The following is an 18365-nucleotide window of genomic DNA, read 5'->3' as shown; positions in this document are numbered from 1 at the left end:
CGAGTGTCACAATTTCATCAAAGTACTCCTGCAGCAAAACGATGACACCTTGTTTGTGTGCGGGACAAACGCTTTCAACCCCTCATGTCGAACATACATGGTAAGGACGCCCATTCTTAAATCTTACATTTCTCTCCTTTCTTGGCCTGCCGCTCACACGGGGATGAGGGTATTTCTCACAAAGCCACTTGGGAGTGCAGGGGCGGACATAGATGGATGACTTTCACAACTCCTTTATCTCCAGGTGGACTTTGACACGGTCTATTTAGAGGCAGACAGACCGGCCAAGCTTCTCGTATGCACCAAAAATGTCATAAAAAAAGACTTGCTTGGAAAGAGACATTCCTTCAGGCAAAGCAAAATGGAACATAACTCAATTATTGACCTCATGTTATAGGATGACTAAAGGTAGACTTTTAGTGTAAATTATTGTAAGAGATGTTTTTGTGTGAAGCGGGAAAAACAAACAAAAAAAAACCGACCAAAAGTTAAAGTTTTTTTTTTTTTGGCATTAAATAACAATTTGATATTCTTCAATTTTAACTCAGTATTTGACATTGTCCCAAATACAAGGCTATATTTTTATAGTACTGTCAAAAGTGTATTTGTTTTTGGAATTTGGATTAACCATGCTTAATCCCAGGTATTACTCGCTTGCATAATTAATATCAATTTATAAAAAAGCCCAAGATTGTCCGCCCTGAGATCGGTAGGTCGTGAGTTCAAAGCCCAGCCGAGTCATACCAAAGACTATAAAAATGGGACCCATTACCTCCCTGCTTGGCACTCAGCATCAAGGGTTGGAATTGGGGGTTAACCTCTTAAGGCCCAAGCTGTTTGTTTACATGATTTTTTATTTCTCTTTGCTATTTGGGCTTATTGGACCCTAATTAGAATAAAAATTAAAAATTATCTTTTTATATGATGTACTTAGTCCATAAGTACACAAATGTGTACTTCATAGTGTCACTGTAGTGACATGCTAATTTTTATTTTTACACTTTTTTTTCCAAATTCCATTGTATGTTATACTCTTCTGACACCCCCAGATACCGTAGCAGTGTAAGTGTCCTTATGTCGGCATAAGACCCCAATTCAGTAGTGTACACAATTTTGGAAATAAGAGCTAAAAGGTGCTCTCCACACATGTGGCCATTAAGGCCTTTAGAAATTAAATCACCAAAATGATTCCCGAGCGCGGCCACCGCTGCTGCTCACTGCTCCCCTCACCTTCCAAGGGGTGGAACAAGGGGATGGGTCAAACAAATGCAGAGGGTAATTTCACCACACCTAGTGTGTGTGTGACTATATCAGTGGTACTTTAACTTTAACTTTAACTTTATTTGGACACATCCAAGGAGCATGTGCAGTCAATGATTAATGCGATCATTTTTTGTGATTAATCGCATGAGTTAAATCATTATTTTTGACGGCCCTATTTTAAGATGGAAAATGACGTTTTATAAGTCTAGAGGTTAGACTTAGACTTAGACTTAGACAAACTTTAATGATCCACAAGGGAAATTGTTCAACACAGTAGCTCAGTTACAATGATGGAAAGTGTAAGGATGGAAAGGACAATGCAGGTATAAATAGACTAATATAGTGATAAAAAATCTAACATATATACGAATATATACATGATATGTGTACAGAATAATATATATACAGATATATTATATTATGTCAATAACATATACTGTATACAATATATACCAATGACCATGTACAATATTACAGTATATACAGTATATGTGACAGCAGCAGCATAAAATAGAGAGTAGATCCAGCAGGAAATAGAAAATAGACATTATAAACATTATAAACAAAGAGAAGTAGCTAACATGTCAGGTGTCAGGTAATAGGCAGATGTCATCTATTGCTGTATGGCGAGTGATTATACAGCTGGATGGAGTGCGGAATGAAGGAGTTCTTGAATCGCACGAATTACGTGCTAACCAAACGATTTATCCCAAAACAAGCTTCCTGTCACGCACACACACACCAGTCTCAAAGACAGGGTCTCAAAGGTTGTTTGCAAACAACAGACAAAGCATTATCCGAGAGGGACAAGCGGTAGGAAATGGATTGATGAATGGATAATGAATGTTAAGATAATAGAGATCTATGAAGCAGGGTCATTAAACAACCGATGAGCATCTAAGAAATATATATATTTTTGAATTGCAAGCCACCAGTAAAAACATGTGTTTTTTTGTCTCAAAAATCAATCAATCAATCAATCAAAGTTTATTTATATAGCCCTTAATCACGAGTGTCTCAAAGGGTTGCACAAGCCACAACGACATCCTCGGCTCAGATCCCACATCAGGGCAAGAAAAAACACAACCCAATGGGATACAATGAGAAACCTTGGAGGGGACCGCAGATGTGGGGACCCCCCCTGGGCGACCGGTGCAATGAACGTCGAGTGGATCTAGTTAATAGTGTGAGAGTCCAGTCCATAGTGGATCTAGTTAATAGTGTGAGAGTCCAGTCCATAGTGGATCTTTTTAATAGTGTGAGAGTCCAGTCCATAGTGGATCTAGTTAATAGTGTGAGAGTCCAGTCCATTTGTTTTGCTAATAATCCTTAACTTTAGAATTTGATGCCAGCAACACGTGACAAAGAAGTTGGGAAAGGTGGCAATAAATACTGATAAAGTTGAGGAATGCTCATCAAACACTTATTTGGAACATCCCACAGGTGTGCAGGCTAATTGGGAACAGGTGGGTGTCATGATTAGGTATAAAAGTAGATTCCATGAAATGCTCAGTCTTTCACAAACAAGGATGGGGCGAGGGTCACCACTTTGTCAACAAATGCGTGAGCAAATCGTTGAACAGTTTAAGAAAAACCTTTCTCAACCAGTTATTGCAAGGAATTTAGGGATTTCACCATCTACGGTCCGTAATATCATCAAAGGGTTCAGAGAATGTGGAGAAATCACTGCACGTAAGCAGCTAAGCCCGTGACCTTCCATCCCTCAGGCTGTACTGCATCAACAAGCGACATCAGTGTGTAAAGGATATCACCACATGGGCTCAGGAACACTTCAGAAACTCACTGTCAGTAACTACAGTTGGTCGCTACATCTGTAAGTGCAAGTTAAAACTCTCCTATGCAAGGCAAAAACCGTTTATCAACAACACCCAGAAACGCCGTCGGCTTCGCTGGGCCTGAGCTCATCTAAGATGGACTGATACAAAGTGGAAAAGTGTTATGTGGTCTGACGAGTCCACATTTCAAATTGTTTTTGGAAACTGTGGACGTCGTATCCTCCGGACCCAAGAGGAAAAGAACCAACCGGATTGTTATAGGCGCAAAGTTGAAAAGCCAGCATCTGTGATGGTATGGGGGTGTATTAGTGCCCAAGACATGGGTAACTTACACATCTGTGAAGGCGCCATTAATGCTGAAAGGTACATGCAGGTTTTGGAGCAACACATGTTGCCATCCAAGCAACGTTACCATGGACGCCCCTGCTTATTTCAGCAAGACAATGCCAAGCCACGTGTTACATCAACATGGCTTCATAGTAAAAGAGTGCGGGTACTAGACTGGCCTGCCTGTAGTCCAGACCTGTCTCCCATTGAAAATGTGTGGCGCATTATGAAGCCTAAAATACCACAACGGAGACCCCCGGACTGTTGAACAACTTAAGCTGTACATCAAGCAAGAATGGGAAAGAATTCCACCTGAGAAGCTTAAAAAATGTGTCTCCTCAGTTCCCAAACGTTTACTGAGTGTTGTTAAAAGGAAAGGCCATGTAACACAGTGGTGAACATGCCCTTTCCCGACTACTTTGGCACGTGTTGCAGCCATGAAATTCTAAGTTAATTATTATTTGCAAAAAGAAAATAAAGTTTATGAGTTTGAACATCAAATATCTTGTTTTTGTCGTGCATTCAATTGAATATGGGTTGAAAAGGATTTGCAAATCATTGTATTCCGTTTATATTTACATCTAACACAATTTCCCAACTCATATGGAAACAGGGTTTGTATTTGCCCCTACTCAAAACTACCTTTGTCCTTAAATAAAAGGGAAAAAAACCAATGCACAAAGCCACAATGAATAAAACAATTCCTTTACACAGTAATCAAACGTCTGTTTGACTGTGTCCAATTACATTTCTTTTAAATCAAACTCCAAGGTGGAATATTGTCATACCAATATAATGTAGCTTCGTATGCATGCTGTGAAAGAATGAGCAGAAGTGACATTTACAAAACTGGGACTGGCAGCCATATTGGTAGAAGTCAGAAAATAATATACTTTCAAGAGACAACTGGAGGACATGGAGTGAGGAGAAGACGGTTGTTTGCCTTGTTAGTACGAGATGGTCACATCACACTGTGATGTTATCTTGTTGGCCTGCGGGGGGGTGAACCCACCCACATGTACTCCGGCTTTGCTTCACGAGATACATTTACCAAGAAAACAAGACATACCCGCTCCATTTCCTTCATGGCTCAACATGCTATGTACACAGAGTGGATGCGGCAATATCCGAGTCCTATATTGCGAGGCAGTGGAATTTATGTGCCCGCATTTATCAGGCGTGGTTAGCTTTTATAGTACCCCTGGTTATGGTTTTGAGGTTCACATTTTACTGCTCAGGCATTGCTGCTGCTAGTAGCCTGGTAAAGTTGGAAGGCAAGGAGGAGGCTGTGCAAGCACATGGACGCTTTCCACTGCAAACACACACAGAGGTTATATATTTTACTATAAAATGGGATGTGGAAAAATAGTTTTAGCACAATCCTTTATTGGTGAGTCAGTCCCCACTTCCACTCTGAGGATAATAAATGAATAATTAATCAGTATGTGCTTGAAAAACCACTATACTTAACGGCAATCATATTAGTTGCGTGTAACTGTAATAGCGCAAAAGTATGCACACAAGGATTCAAAGATTCAAGGAACTTTATTGTCATACCAGCACTAGGGTTGTACGGTATACCGGTATTAGGATAGTACCGTGATACTAATGAATCATATTCGGTACTATACCAACTCTAAAATGTACCGGTCCTCCAAAATGTAAACAAACACCATTGGTGGATCTGCACCTAACATCCACTGTAATGATACCAACCAAGTACAGTAGAGTATCTAGTCGATACTACTATGATTATGTCGATATTTTTTGGCATCACAACATCTTCTTTCGTTTGATTTAAATGTATATTATGTTTATAAACTCAGAAAATATGCCCTGGACACATGAGGACTTTGAATATGAACAATGTATGATCCTGTAACGACTTGGTATTGGATTGATACCCAAATTTGAGGTATCATCCAAAACTAATGCAAAGTATCAAACAACAGAAGAACAAATGATTATTACATTTTAACAGAAGTGTAGATAGAACATGTTAAAAGAGAAAGTAAGCAGATATTAACAGTAAATGAACAAGTAGATTAATAATTCATTTTCTACCACTTGTCCTTAATAATTTTGACAAAATAATAGAATGGAAAATGACACAATATGTTACTGCATATGTCAGCAGCTAAATTAGGAGCCTTTGTTTGCTTACTTACTACTAAAAGACAAGTTGTCTTGTATGTTCACTATTTTCTTTAAGGACAAACTTGCAATAAGAAACATATGTTTAATGTACCCTAAGATTTTTTTGTTAAAATAAAGCCAATAATACAATTTTTTGTGGTCCCCTTTATTTAGAAAAGTACCGAAAAGTACAAAAAAGTATCGAAATAATTTTGGTACTGGTACCAAAATATTGGTATCGAGACAACACTAACCAGCACACAAGAAACACAACAAATGGCACAAAATGTAATACCTGAGGTGCCAAATTTATCTCAATGAGTACCACAAAATAGTAGAATTTTGAGGACAAAAATGAATTCATTCTATTTTGCAATAAGGCTGTAAAATATCACAATGTGGAAAAAGTGAAGTGCTGTGAATACTTTTTTGGACGCACTGTACATAGATTTTTTTAAAGAAAAAAACAGCCTCCCTGTATGTTTTGTGTTATTAGAATCATCAATTCACACTACACCTGTTTGCGCTTTTATTCCACTTTTTCTGTATTTTAGTACCGTATTTTTCGGACTATAAGTCGCAGTTTTTTTCATAGTTTGGCCGGGCTCCAGTGTGACCTATATATGTTTTTTTCCTTCTTTATAATGCATTTTCAACAGGTGCGACTTATACTCCGGTGCGACTTGTACTCCGGTGCGACTTATACTCCGAAAAATACGGTACACATATTTTTAGAATATGCCATTAAAAAAACAGCTGGGGGTGCAAATGGCCCACGAGCCACACTTTGGACACCCCTGGTCTTATAATGATCAGACACAAAATTAACAGGCTGTTTTGATCAAACGTGTGTGTGTGTGTCTGTGTGTGTGTGTGTGTGTGTGTGCCGCCTTGGCCCCGGTTTGCGTCTCCATCTCCCCAGTGTGACAACAATGAAGAGAGCTTCTGTTTTCAGGGGCCGCCCTCATCCCGCATTAATCAACAAGCAGTGAACAAGGGGGCCGGGGGGGCGCTGGAGGAATTGGGGGGTTTAGAAAGATTGTCAGGCAGGGTTTGACTTCCCACCCAAACAAATAATTATACCTCTAAACAGTTCTTCCAGTATTGCCTCTTCATTAGCGACAGTGAGTTATCCCTCCTCTCCTGACCGTGGATTCCAAACTGGAAAGAAAAAAATAACAGGAGACACTGAAAGAGACACTTTGGCAGCTATGACTCTATAATCCAAGCACCCCACCTACCTCTCTGCCCTTTCTCTCCTCCTCCTCCCCTGTTTCTTCTCTCCTGCCAGTCTTAGTTCCTCCCCTCTGTTGCTTTCTCCGCCTGTCACTCCCTGACTGCGTTGTAATAATAAACAGTCCATCCAGCTGGGATCACACGTATGAACGGACTGGAGTTTCATCTGCTGTTGCCAGGGGGCAGAGAGTTGGAACTCGGTGGGGTGTTTGAAGGCAGTTTTAGGTTGCCAGGTGATGCATACCCAGCTTGGCTCCGGAGTCTGGGAGAGCAGTTGTCGCATTTAGAAACATTTCTAATAGGTTTGTGCAATATAGACTTTATACAATATAAACTATATGAATTTAGCCGACATTATATCTTTTATTAGGTAGATAGTAGAGATGTCGATAAATGCGTTAAAATGTAATATCGGAAATTATCGCTATCGTTTTTTTTATTATCGGTATCGTTTTTTAAATTTTATTTTATTAAATCAACATAAAAAACAAAAGATACACTTACAATTAGTGCACCAACCCAAAAAAACTCCCTCCCCCATTCGCACTCATTCACACAAAAGGGTTGTTTCTTTCTGTTATTAATATTCTGGTTCCTAAATTTTATATCAATATATATCAATACAGTCTGCAAGGGATACAGTCCGTAAGCACACATGATTGTGCGTGCTGCTGCTCCACTAATAGTACTAACCTTTAACAGTTAATTTTACTCATTTTCATTAATTACTAGTTTCTATGTAACTGTTTTTATATTGTTTGACTTTCTTTTTTTATTCAAGAAAATGTTATTAATTTATTTATCTTATTTTATTTTATTAATTTTAAAAAAAAGTACCTTATCTTCACCATACCTAGTTGTCCAAATTAGGCATAATAATGTGTTAATTCAATGACTGTATATATCGGTAGATATCGGCACCACTTTTCAATTGTACACACAGTGTTCGTAGGTCACACGCAACATGCCCACGAACAGTACAAGCAATTGTATTGTTTGCACACGTTGTCTGGTGCGTGGTATTTGGGTCCTAGTAAAAACTAATTCTAAACCTGTACATTATGAAGGCTCGTATGCAGTTTCCTTTGCAACTGGAGGTCTCCATTGCACCATGCAGCAGAAAATGGACAGAGAGGATCGGCAAGACATTTTAGGATTATACTCTTACATTCCGGTCCTGTAGGGTGTGTTAATTTGCATTGCAAAGTAGGTGCCAACTGCCACACGCAGCTCCACCCGCTGGTTATAATGGTTCGTCAATGGCCCACATGGCCCCGCATGCAAGCGCTGCCGTAACGATGTACATTGGTACCTCAACTTAAGAGTAAGAGTTTTCAGATAAGAGCTGTACGTTGACTAATTATTATTAGAGATGTCCGATAATGGCTTTTTTGCCGATATCCGATACTCCGATATTGTCCAACTCTTAATTACCGATTACGATATCAACCGATACCGATATATACAGTCGTGGAATTAACACATTATTATGCCTAATTTTGTTGTGATGCCCCGCTGGATGCATTAAACAATGTAACGAGGTTTTCCAAAATAAATCAACTCAAGTTATGGAAAAAAATGCCAACATGGCACTGCCATATTTATTATTGAAGTCACAAAGTGCATTATTTTTTTTAACATGCCTCAAAACAGCAGCTTGGAATTTGGAACATGCTCTCCCTGATAGAGCATGAGGAGGTTGAGGTAGGGGCCGGGGGGATAGGGGTTAGCGGGGGGTGTATAATGTAGCATCACGGAAGAGTTAGCGCTGCAAGGGGTTCTGGGTATTTGTTCTGTTGTGTTTATGTTGTTTTACGGTGCGGATGTTCTCCCGAAATGTGTTTGTCATTCTTGTTTGGTGTGGGTTCACAGTGTGGCACATATTTATAACAGTGTTAAAGTTGTTTATACGGCCACCCTCAGTGTGACCTGTATGGCTGTTGACCAAGTATGAATTGCATTCGCTTGTGTGTGTGAAAAGTCGTAGATATTGTGTGACTGGGCCGGCACGCAAAGGCAGTGCCTTTAAGGTTTAGTGGCGCTCTGTACTTCTCCCTACGTCCGTGTACACAGCAGCGTTTTAAAAAGTCATTAATTTTATTTTTTGAAACCGATACCGATAACTTTGAAACCGATACCGATAATTTCTGATATGACATTTTAAAGCATTTATCGGCCGATATTATCGGTAGCCCAATATTATCGGACATCTCTAATTCTTAGTAGGTGTAAAATAAACCCTGCATGTCAACCATGCCACCTTTGTGCATTGTTTTCTGTGAACAAACTGACGCATTGATAGGTCCCCTGCAAAGAATAGGAGATGAAATAAAGTCCTGTGTCCACATGAGTTCTTGCTCTGCACAAGAGCTACTCAGCCTTGAAAATGAGCATATTTTGTGCATAATTTTGCAAACACAACCAGCCAACAAGCAAATCAAACCTCGCCGACCAGTTTTAATGATGATCACAAATAAAAAAAATTGTAATGAATACTTCTCTGACAGTGTCAATCAAATCTGAGCCTTATTATTTTTTCTGAATTGTTGACACTGCTATGGGATTCTATTAGATTGTGCAAATAAATTCAATATTTTAGCCGGCAAATCCTTAAAGCAAATTATGATGTGCAGCTCCATATGAAATCATTTTTCCCCGCATAGTTTGAGATTTTTATGAACAGCTGCAAAGACTGTAGTTTTCCTTCTGAGGTGTAAAAATGTCAAAAGCAGAACACAGGTTGCAGAGAAATGGGCTGTGACGATTATCACCCGCTGGGATGCGTCTTTGTTTGGTTCCGGCCCTTGTTGGAACTTTTGCACTTAAACGTTTGACTATGAGTCATATGAATACTTATATAAAGGCTATGTCTGCCATTTTTGGGAGATTGTTTATAAAACCACTAGGGATCTTTACTAGGAATATACAATATAACCTGAAGATTAGACTATTTTTTTCAGAGAACAACACATGAAAAATACAGGCAATTTTACTGTAAATGTGGGATTTAAAGATTTATACAAACAACCTCTACCTGATTAGGTTAGAACTAGAGATGTCCGATATTATCGGCCTGCCGATATTATTGGCCGATAAATGTGTTAAAATGTAATATCGGAAATGATCCGTATCGTTTTTTTTATTATCGGTATCGTTTTTTTTTGTGTTTTTTTTAAAATTAAATCAACATAAAAAACACAAGATACACTTAGAATTAGTGCACCACCCCAAAAAACCGTTTCCCCCATTTACACTCATTCACACAAAAGGGTTGTTTCTTTCTGTTATTAATATTCTGGTTCCTACATTATATATCAATATATATCAATACAGTCTGCAAGGGATACAGTCCGTAAGCACACATGTGTCAGAGTTTGTTGGTGACGAACCCCAAGATGTAGAGATGACGGCAGGCATTGAGTGAGAAAACATTATTTAATTAAACACTATGGCAAAACAACAAACAAAAGGGTAACAAAAGGCGCGCACAAGGCGAAGAACAAACTTGGCTATGAACTAAAATAGCACAGAGGCTAACTGTGGACAAGAAACAAAAACACTTACTGTGACACGAAGGAACTAGGACATGAGCAGAGTGAAACAAAAGTAGACAGAGCTGCAACGACAAGTATTAAGACAGGTAGTAATGACATTGGCAATGACAATAATCCAGCACTGACTGGAGGGGAAGGCAGGTTTAAATAGCAGCTGGCTGATTGACACCAGGTGTGGCCAGGTGCCAATCAGCCACAGCTGAGGGGAAGCAGCACTCAGGGAGACAATCAGGAAATTAAGACAAAATAAAAGCGCTGACAGAAAACTAAGACAAACGCAGAGGAAAAACTAAAACACAGTCAAACTGTCAGGGACAAGCCTGACAGTAGCCCCCCTTCCTATAACGGATTCCAGATGTTCTAGAACCCCCCCCCCCCAAAAAAAATTCCAAAGTCACGGGAGGGTGGAGGGAGGACAAGGAGGTGGGCTACCAGGCCAAGTGTCCCCGCAACCAGCGGGGAAGAGTTAGGTGGCGACGGCGAGTTGAACGCCGCCGCAATTGGCCAGGCGGCTCGTCCGCCGGCGTGGGAGTACCCACCGGAGACGATGGTGGCGCCCTCTGCTGGCCCACCGGAGACGAGGATGGTGGCGCCCTCTGCTGCTGGCCCACCGGAGACGAGGATGGTGGCGCCCTCTGCTGCTGGCCCACCGGAGACGAGGATGGTGGCGCCCTCTGCTGCTGGCCCACCGGAGACGATGGCGGCGCCATCTGTTTCAGACCCACCGGAGACGAGGATGGTGGCGCCCTCTGCTGCTGGCCCACCGGAGACGAGGATGGTGGCGCCCTCTGCTGCTGGCCCACCGGAGACGATGGCGGCGCCATCTGTTTCAGACCCACCGGAGACGATGGCGGCGCCGTCTGTTTCAGACCCACCGGAGACGATGGCGGCGCCGTCTGTTTCAGACCCACCGGACTGCATGGCGGCGTCGTCTGTTTCAGACCCACCGGACTGCATGGCGGCGCCGTCTGTTTCAGACCCACCGGACTGCATGGCGGCGCCGTCTGTTTCAGACCCACCGGACTGCATGGCGGCGCCGTCTGTTTCAGACCCACCGGACTGCATGGCGGCGCCGTCTGTTTCAGACCCACCGGACTGCATGGTGGCGGCGTCTGTTTCAGACCCACCGGACTGCATGGTGGCGGCGTCTGCTGGCCCACCGGAGTGCATGGTGGCATCTGTTGCAGATCCACTGGGGTGGGAAGTAGCTGTGCCTCCCCAGCTGCACAGCTACTCATAGATTGGCAATGACAATAATCCAGCACTGACTGGAGGGGAAGGCAGGTTTAAATAGCAGCTGGCTGATTGACACCAGGTGTGGCCAGGTGCCAATCAGCCACAGCTGAGGGGAAGCAGCACTCAGGGAGACAATCAGGAAATTATAACAAAATAAAAGCGCTGACAGAAAACTAAGACAAACGCAGAGGAAAAATTAAAACACAGTCAAACTGTCAGGGACAAGCCTGACAACATGATTGTGCGTGCTGCTGGTCCACTAATAGTACTAACCTTTAACAGTTAATTTTACTCACTTTCATTAATTACTAGTTACTATATAACTGTTTTTATATTGTTTTACTTTCTTTTTTATTCACGAAAATGTTTTTAATTTATTTATCTTATTTTATAAATGATAAATGGGTTGTACTTGTATAGCGCTTTTCTACCTTCAAGGTACTCAAAGTGCTTTGACACTACTTCCACATTTACCCATTCACACACACATTCACACACTGATGGAGGGAGCTGCCATGCAAGGCGCTAACCAGCACCCATCAGGAGCAAGGGTGAAGTGTCTTGCTCAGGACACAACGGACATGACGAGGTTGGTACTAGGTGGGGATTGAACCAGGGACCCTCGGGTCGCGCACGGCCATTCTTCCACTGCGCCACGCCGTTATTTTATAATTTTTTTTAAAAAGTACCGTATTTTTCGGACTATAAGTCGCAGTTTTTTTCATAGTTTGGCCGGGCTCCAGTGCGACTTATATATGTTTTTTTCCTTTTTTATTATGCATTTTCGGCAGGTGCGACTTATACTCCGAAAAATACGGTACATTATCTTCACCATACCTGGTTGTCCAAATTAGGCATAATAATGTGTTAATTCCACGACTGTATATATTGGTTGATATCGGTATCGGTTGATATCGGTATCGGTAATTAAAGAGTTGGACAATATCGGAATATCGGATATCGGCAAAAAGCCATTATCGGCCATCCCTAGTTAGAACTGTTTGACCTGCCACCCACACACACACCAGTGACCTGGAGAGATGCAGATCATTTAGTCTTTGGTTTTTGTATTAAAAATATTTTTCAAAAACAGATTTTGAAAAAGAAAGGTTGTTTAATATTAGATTTAGACTTAGACAAACTTTAATGATCCACAAGGGAAATTGTTCCACACAGTAGCTCAGCTACAAAGGATGGAAAGGATAATGCAGGTATAAAGTAGACTAAAAATGTACCGTAGTAGCAATATAAAATATAACATATATGTAATATTTACATATTATATATACAGTATATGATATATATTGATATATAATATTATATTATATGTTCATATAAAATATACAATATATAACAATTACCATGTACAATATTACAGTATATGTAACATCTGCAGCATAAAATAGAGAGTAGATACAGCAGAAAATATATATTATAAACAAAGAGAGGTAGCTAGAATTGGTCAGATATTAGACAGATATCATGTATTGCTGTATGGCGAGTGATTATACAGCTGGATGGAGGTGCGGAATGAAGGAGTTCTTGAATCGAACACTGTAGGAACGAAGCTGAAGGAGCCTGTTGGAGTATGAGCTCCGCTGTCCCTCAATTGTCTAGTGGAGTGGGTGAGCAGGATTGTCCATGATGGCGAGCAGTTTGTCCAGTGTCCTCCTGTCCCTCACTGACACAAACGCCTCCAATTGTGTGCCAATGGTTTGGCCTGCTTTCTGGATCAGTTTGTCAATCCGGTTTAAGTCCCTTTTGTTGGTGCTGCTCCCCCAACAAACCACTGCAAAGTACAGGGCACTAGCCACAACAGACTGATAAAAGATCTCCAACGGCTTGCTGCACAAAGGACAAAGGACCTAAGCTTCCTCAGGAAAAAGAGTCTGCTCATGCCCATCTTGTAAACAGCTTTGCTGTTGTCCTTCCAGTCCAGTCTGCTGTTCAAGTAGACTCCCAGGTACTTGTACTGCCCCACTAGTGCCAACTCCCAGCCCTGGATGTTGATGGGCTCCACAGGGGTCATTCTGATGATCACTGTGTCTTTAAACAATATCGGTAGAACATTACAGAAGTACTTTTCTGAAACTATTTAAAGGCCTACTGAAATGCGATTTTCTTATTTAAACGGGGATAGCAGGTCCATTCTATGTGTCATACTTGATCATTTCGCGATATTGCCATATTTTTGCTGAAAGGATTTAGTAGAGAACATCGACGATAAAGTTCGCAACTTTTGGTCGCTGATAAAAAAGCCTTGCCTGTACCGGAAGTAGCAGACGAGTAGCGTGACGTCACAGGTTGTGGAGCTCCTCACATCTGCACATTGTTTACAATCATGGCCACCAGCAGCGAGAGCGATTCGGACCAAGAAAGCGACGATTTCCCCATTAATTTGAGGGAGGATGAAAGATTCGTGGATGAGGAAAGTGAGAGTGAAGGACTAGAGGGCAGTGGGAGCGATTCAGATAGGGAAGATGCTGTGAGAGGCGGGTGGGACCTGATATTCAGCTGGGAATGACTAAAACAATAAATAAACACAAGACATATGTATACTCTATTAGCCACAACACAACCAGGCTTATATTTAATATGCCACAAATGAATCCCGCATAACAAACACCTCCCCCCTCCCGTCCATATAACCCGCCAATACAACTCAAACACCTGCACAACACACTCAATCCCACAGCCCAAAGTACCGTTCACCTCCCCAAAGTTCATACAGCACATATATTTCCCCAAAGTCCCCAAAGTTACGTACGTGACATGCACATAGCGGCACGCACGTACGGTCAAGCGATCAAATGTTTGGAAGCCGCAGCTGCATGCGTACTCACGGTACCGTGTCTGCGCACCCAACTCAAAGTCCTCCTGGTAAGAGTCTCCGTTGTCCCAGTTCTCCACAGGCCAATGGTAAAGCTTGACTGTCATCTTCCGGGAATGTAAACAATGATGAATGAATGTTGCTGCAGTCGACCGCAATACACCGCTTCCCACCTACAGCTTTCTTCTTTGCTGTCTCCATTGTTCATTGAACAAATTGCAAAAGATTCACCAACACAGATGTCCAGAATACTGTGGAATTTTGCAATGAAAACAGACGACTTAACAGCTGGCCACCATGCTGTCCCAAAATGTCCTCCACAATCAGTGACGTCACGCGCTGACGTCATCATACCGAGACGTTTTCAGCAGGATATTTCGCGCAAAATTTAAAATTGCACTTTAGTGAGCTAACCGTATTGGCATGTGTTGCAATGTTAAGATTTCATCATTGATATATAAACTATCAGACTGCGTGGTCGGTAGTAGTGGGTTTCAGTAGGCCTTTAAAAGAAACAAGGATCTCTTTATTTAAAACTTGTCCCGATCTAAATCACCCCAAAAAATGGAACACGACCCTCAGCTTAATGTTTACAAATGTTCCTGAAGGCCATGTTTTTAATCAGCATTGTGTTGGTATAATTCATTAGCCTATAGCTTTAAGGGAGACGCTTGTTAGCTGTCGCACTAATTAATTCATCCGGATACAAGGTTATTGTCTGTTTGCTGAGATCCAGAAGATCCCTGCAGAAATATGCATGTTACCACGGCAACTCCCGACATTCCCGTTAAGCCACATCGCTTTGGATCACGTTTAGCCTAGGCGCTTCTTTTGTTTTTACAAGCTAGCTGAGTCGACGGCATAACGGGTTTCAAGCTGTTTAACCACCCGAATGCCTTATGTTTACAACTGCTTTGGCTCACGTTGGCAGTTTTGTGGTTCTCTGTTGCCCCGGCTAAGAATATTGGATATTGCCCATGACAGCTCTGCACTCACATGCTGTATGCCTGCCAGCTTGTCAGGGGGGTCTTTCGCATGTTAAGACGGCAGGAATAGATCAGTGACAGCCGGCTCAGACCCCTCGGACACAGGTCAGCGATGTGGTGACATCAGTTGAGAGGATCTATGACGGGGTGTGTGTTTTTGTGTTTAAAAATTCCTAGCCCAACTGTTTCCATTAAATGTAATATTATTAAGAAAGTCTTCATAAATAACACTCTTATATGAGCAGGGTTCGTACGGGTGCTTAAAAACCTTGAAAATGCTTGTATTTTAATGTTGTGTTTTCAATGGAGATGTCAGATAATGGCTTTTTTGCCGATATTCCGATATTGTCCAACTCTTAATTACCGATTCCGATATCAACCGATACCGATATATACAGTCGTGGAATTAACACATTATTATGCCTAATTTTGTTGTGATGCCCCGCTGGATGCATTAAACAATGTAACTTTACCATGAATTGATTAACGTGGACCCCAACTTAAACAAGTTGAAAAACGTATTCGGGTGTTACCATTTAGTAGTCAATTGTACGGAATATGTACTGTACTGTGCAATCTACTAACACAAGTTTCAATCAATCAATCAAAAACAAGGTTTTCCAAAACAAGAGAACAACTTCAACTCCAGTTATGGAAAAAAGTGCCAACATGGCACTGCCATTTTTATTGTTGAAGTTACAAAGTGCATTATTTTTTTAACATGCTTCAAAACAGAAGCTTGCAATTTGGGACGTGCTCTCCCTGAGATAATCCTGATACCCATTACAACTATGGGAAATACTATACTTTGACTTTCACAAAGTGCATTATTTTTTATTTTTTTAAACATGCCTCAAAACAACAGCTACAAAAACAATGAAGGCACACGTCCCGGAAGAGTTAGTGCTGCAAGTGCTTCTGGGTATTTGTTCTGTTGTGTTTATGTTTATGTGTTACGGTGCGGATGTTCTTCCGGAATGTGTTTGTCATTCTTGTTTGGTGTGGGTTCACAGTATGGCGCATATTTGTAACAGTGTTAAAGTTGTTTATACGGCCACCCTCAGTGTGACCTGTATGGCTGTTGATCAAGTATGGCTTGCATTCACTTATGTGTGTGTAAAAGCCGCATATATTATGTGACTGGGCCGGCACGCTGTTTGTATGGAGGAAAAGCGGACGTGGCGACAAGTTGTAGAGGACGCTAAAGGCAGTGCCTTTAAGGCAAGCCCCCAATATTGTTGTCCGGGTGGAAATCGGGAGAAATTCGTGAGAATGGTTGCCCCAGGAGATTTTCGGGAGGGGCACTGAAATCCGGGAGTCTCCCGGGAAAATCGAGAGGGTTGGAAAGTATGCCCTACGTCCGTGTTTTACCGGATATATACCGCTCCGTACAGCGGCGTTTTAAAAAGTAATTAATTTTACTTTTTGAAACCAATACCGATAATAAGCCGATATTATCAGACATTTCTAGTTTTCAAGGTTTGAAAAATGCTTGAATTTTGGGTGAAGTGCTTGGAAATGTTCATCATATTTCTCGGCAGTCTGACTCAATAGGCTAATTATAAAATGGAAAAAAATAAAATAAGTTTCCTTAAAAATGAAAGCTACATGCTTGATCTGTTGGCTTTGCACGAGCCCTTACATTAGGTTGTTGTCATGCCAGAGCCGTCTATGCGGCTCTGTGTCGCCCCCAAGAGGACAGTGGTGCATCGGTCCATCATGCCGGTAGATTGTTGTTTTAATGACCATTGGATGGAAAATGACCAATACAAACTTCGGATAAAACGTGGACCAAATTCGCGTGTAGCCTGCTGCAAAGTATGCAAAAAGGAAATCCAGCTTTTTGCTGGGTCATATAAAAGGTAAGCCACAGAGATTACTAGCCCTACAAGTTAACTAACGTTAGCTAAAGTTTTGTTTTTTAACCTTTTGGTACATGCTCGACCTAAACTGTGAGATCAGCGCTAGATTACATGTTAATTACGGACAGTTATTACCAGCTATGAAAGGAAAAAAGTAGAGATGTTCGATAATATATTATCGACCGATAAATGCTTTAAAATGTAATATCGGAAATTATCGGTATCGGTTTCAACCTCCCCGATTTTCCCGGGAGACTCACGAATTTCAGTGCCCCTCTCGAAAATCTCCCGGGGCAACCATTCTCACGATTTCCACCCGGACAACATTATTGGGGGCGTGCCTTAAAGGCACTGCATTTAGCGTCGTCACATCCACTTTTCCTCCATACAAACAGCTTGCCGGCCCAGTCACATAATATATGCGGCTTTTACACACACATTAGTGAATGCAAGGCATACTTGATTAACAGCCATACAGGTCACACTGAGGGTGGCCGTATAGACAACTTTAACACTGTTACAAATATGCGCCACACTGTGAACCCACACCAAACAAGAATGACAAACACATTTCGGGAGAATATCCGCACCGTAACACAACATAAACACAACAGAACAAATACCCACAACCCCTTGCAGCACTAACTCTTCCGGGACACTACAATATACACCCCCCCACCCCCACTAAATGGTAACACCCGAATATGTTTTTCGACTTGTTTAAGTCGGGGTCCGCGTTAATCAATTCATGGTAAAGTTACATTGTTTAATACATCCAGGGGGGCATCACAACAAAATTAGGCATAATGATGTGTTAATTTCACGACTGTAACCATCTATATCGGTTGATATCGGAATCGGTAATTAAGAGTTGGACAATATCGGAATATCGGATATCGGCAAAAAAGCCATTATCGGACATCTCTAGAAAAAGCGAGCGTTTGTCAATGATAAATTACAATGTTAAGAACTTCCCTCAACTAAAAATCGATTTGTTATCATAGCCACAGTTATAAGGCTAGATATGCTTAATGAAAGGTGACTGAGGTGTTGTGAAACAAAGAAAATATTTTCCTTTAATTTATTATCCTTATATTAATGTGGAACAGTTTTGTTAATAAATGAGTGAAATGGAAATT

General features: G+C 41.3%; 1 protein-coding gene across 6 annotated transcripts in view; it reads left to right on the top strand.

The window, feature by feature from the left end:
* sema6a (sema domain, transmembrane domain (TM), and cytoplasmic domain, (semaphorin) 6A) overlaps positions 1 to 18365 on the top strand; it is a 358331-nt gene that overhangs the window by 209730 nt on the left and 130236 nt on the right. For all 6 annotated transcript variants that reach the window (XM_061928359.1, XM_061928357.1, XM_061928358.1 and 3 more), the window contains exon 7: positions 1 to 100. This exon is cut by the window's left edge and continues 2 nt beyond it. In XM_061928359.1, the coding sequence (XP_061784343.1) occupies positions 1 to 100 (100 nt within the window). The remainder of the gene's footprint in view (positions 101 to 18365) is intronic.

This window comes from Nerophis lumbriciformis, linkage group LG33, assembly GCF_033978685.3.
Source record: "Nerophis lumbriciformis linkage group LG33, RoL_Nlum_v2.1, whole genome shotgun sequence".
Lineage (NCBI taxonomy): Eukaryota > Metazoa > Chordata > Actinopteri > Syngnathiformes > Syngnathidae > Nerophis > Nerophis lumbriciformis.
Note: the sequence above shows the minus strand (reverse complement) of the source record. Positions and strands in the feature narration are given on the sequence as shown.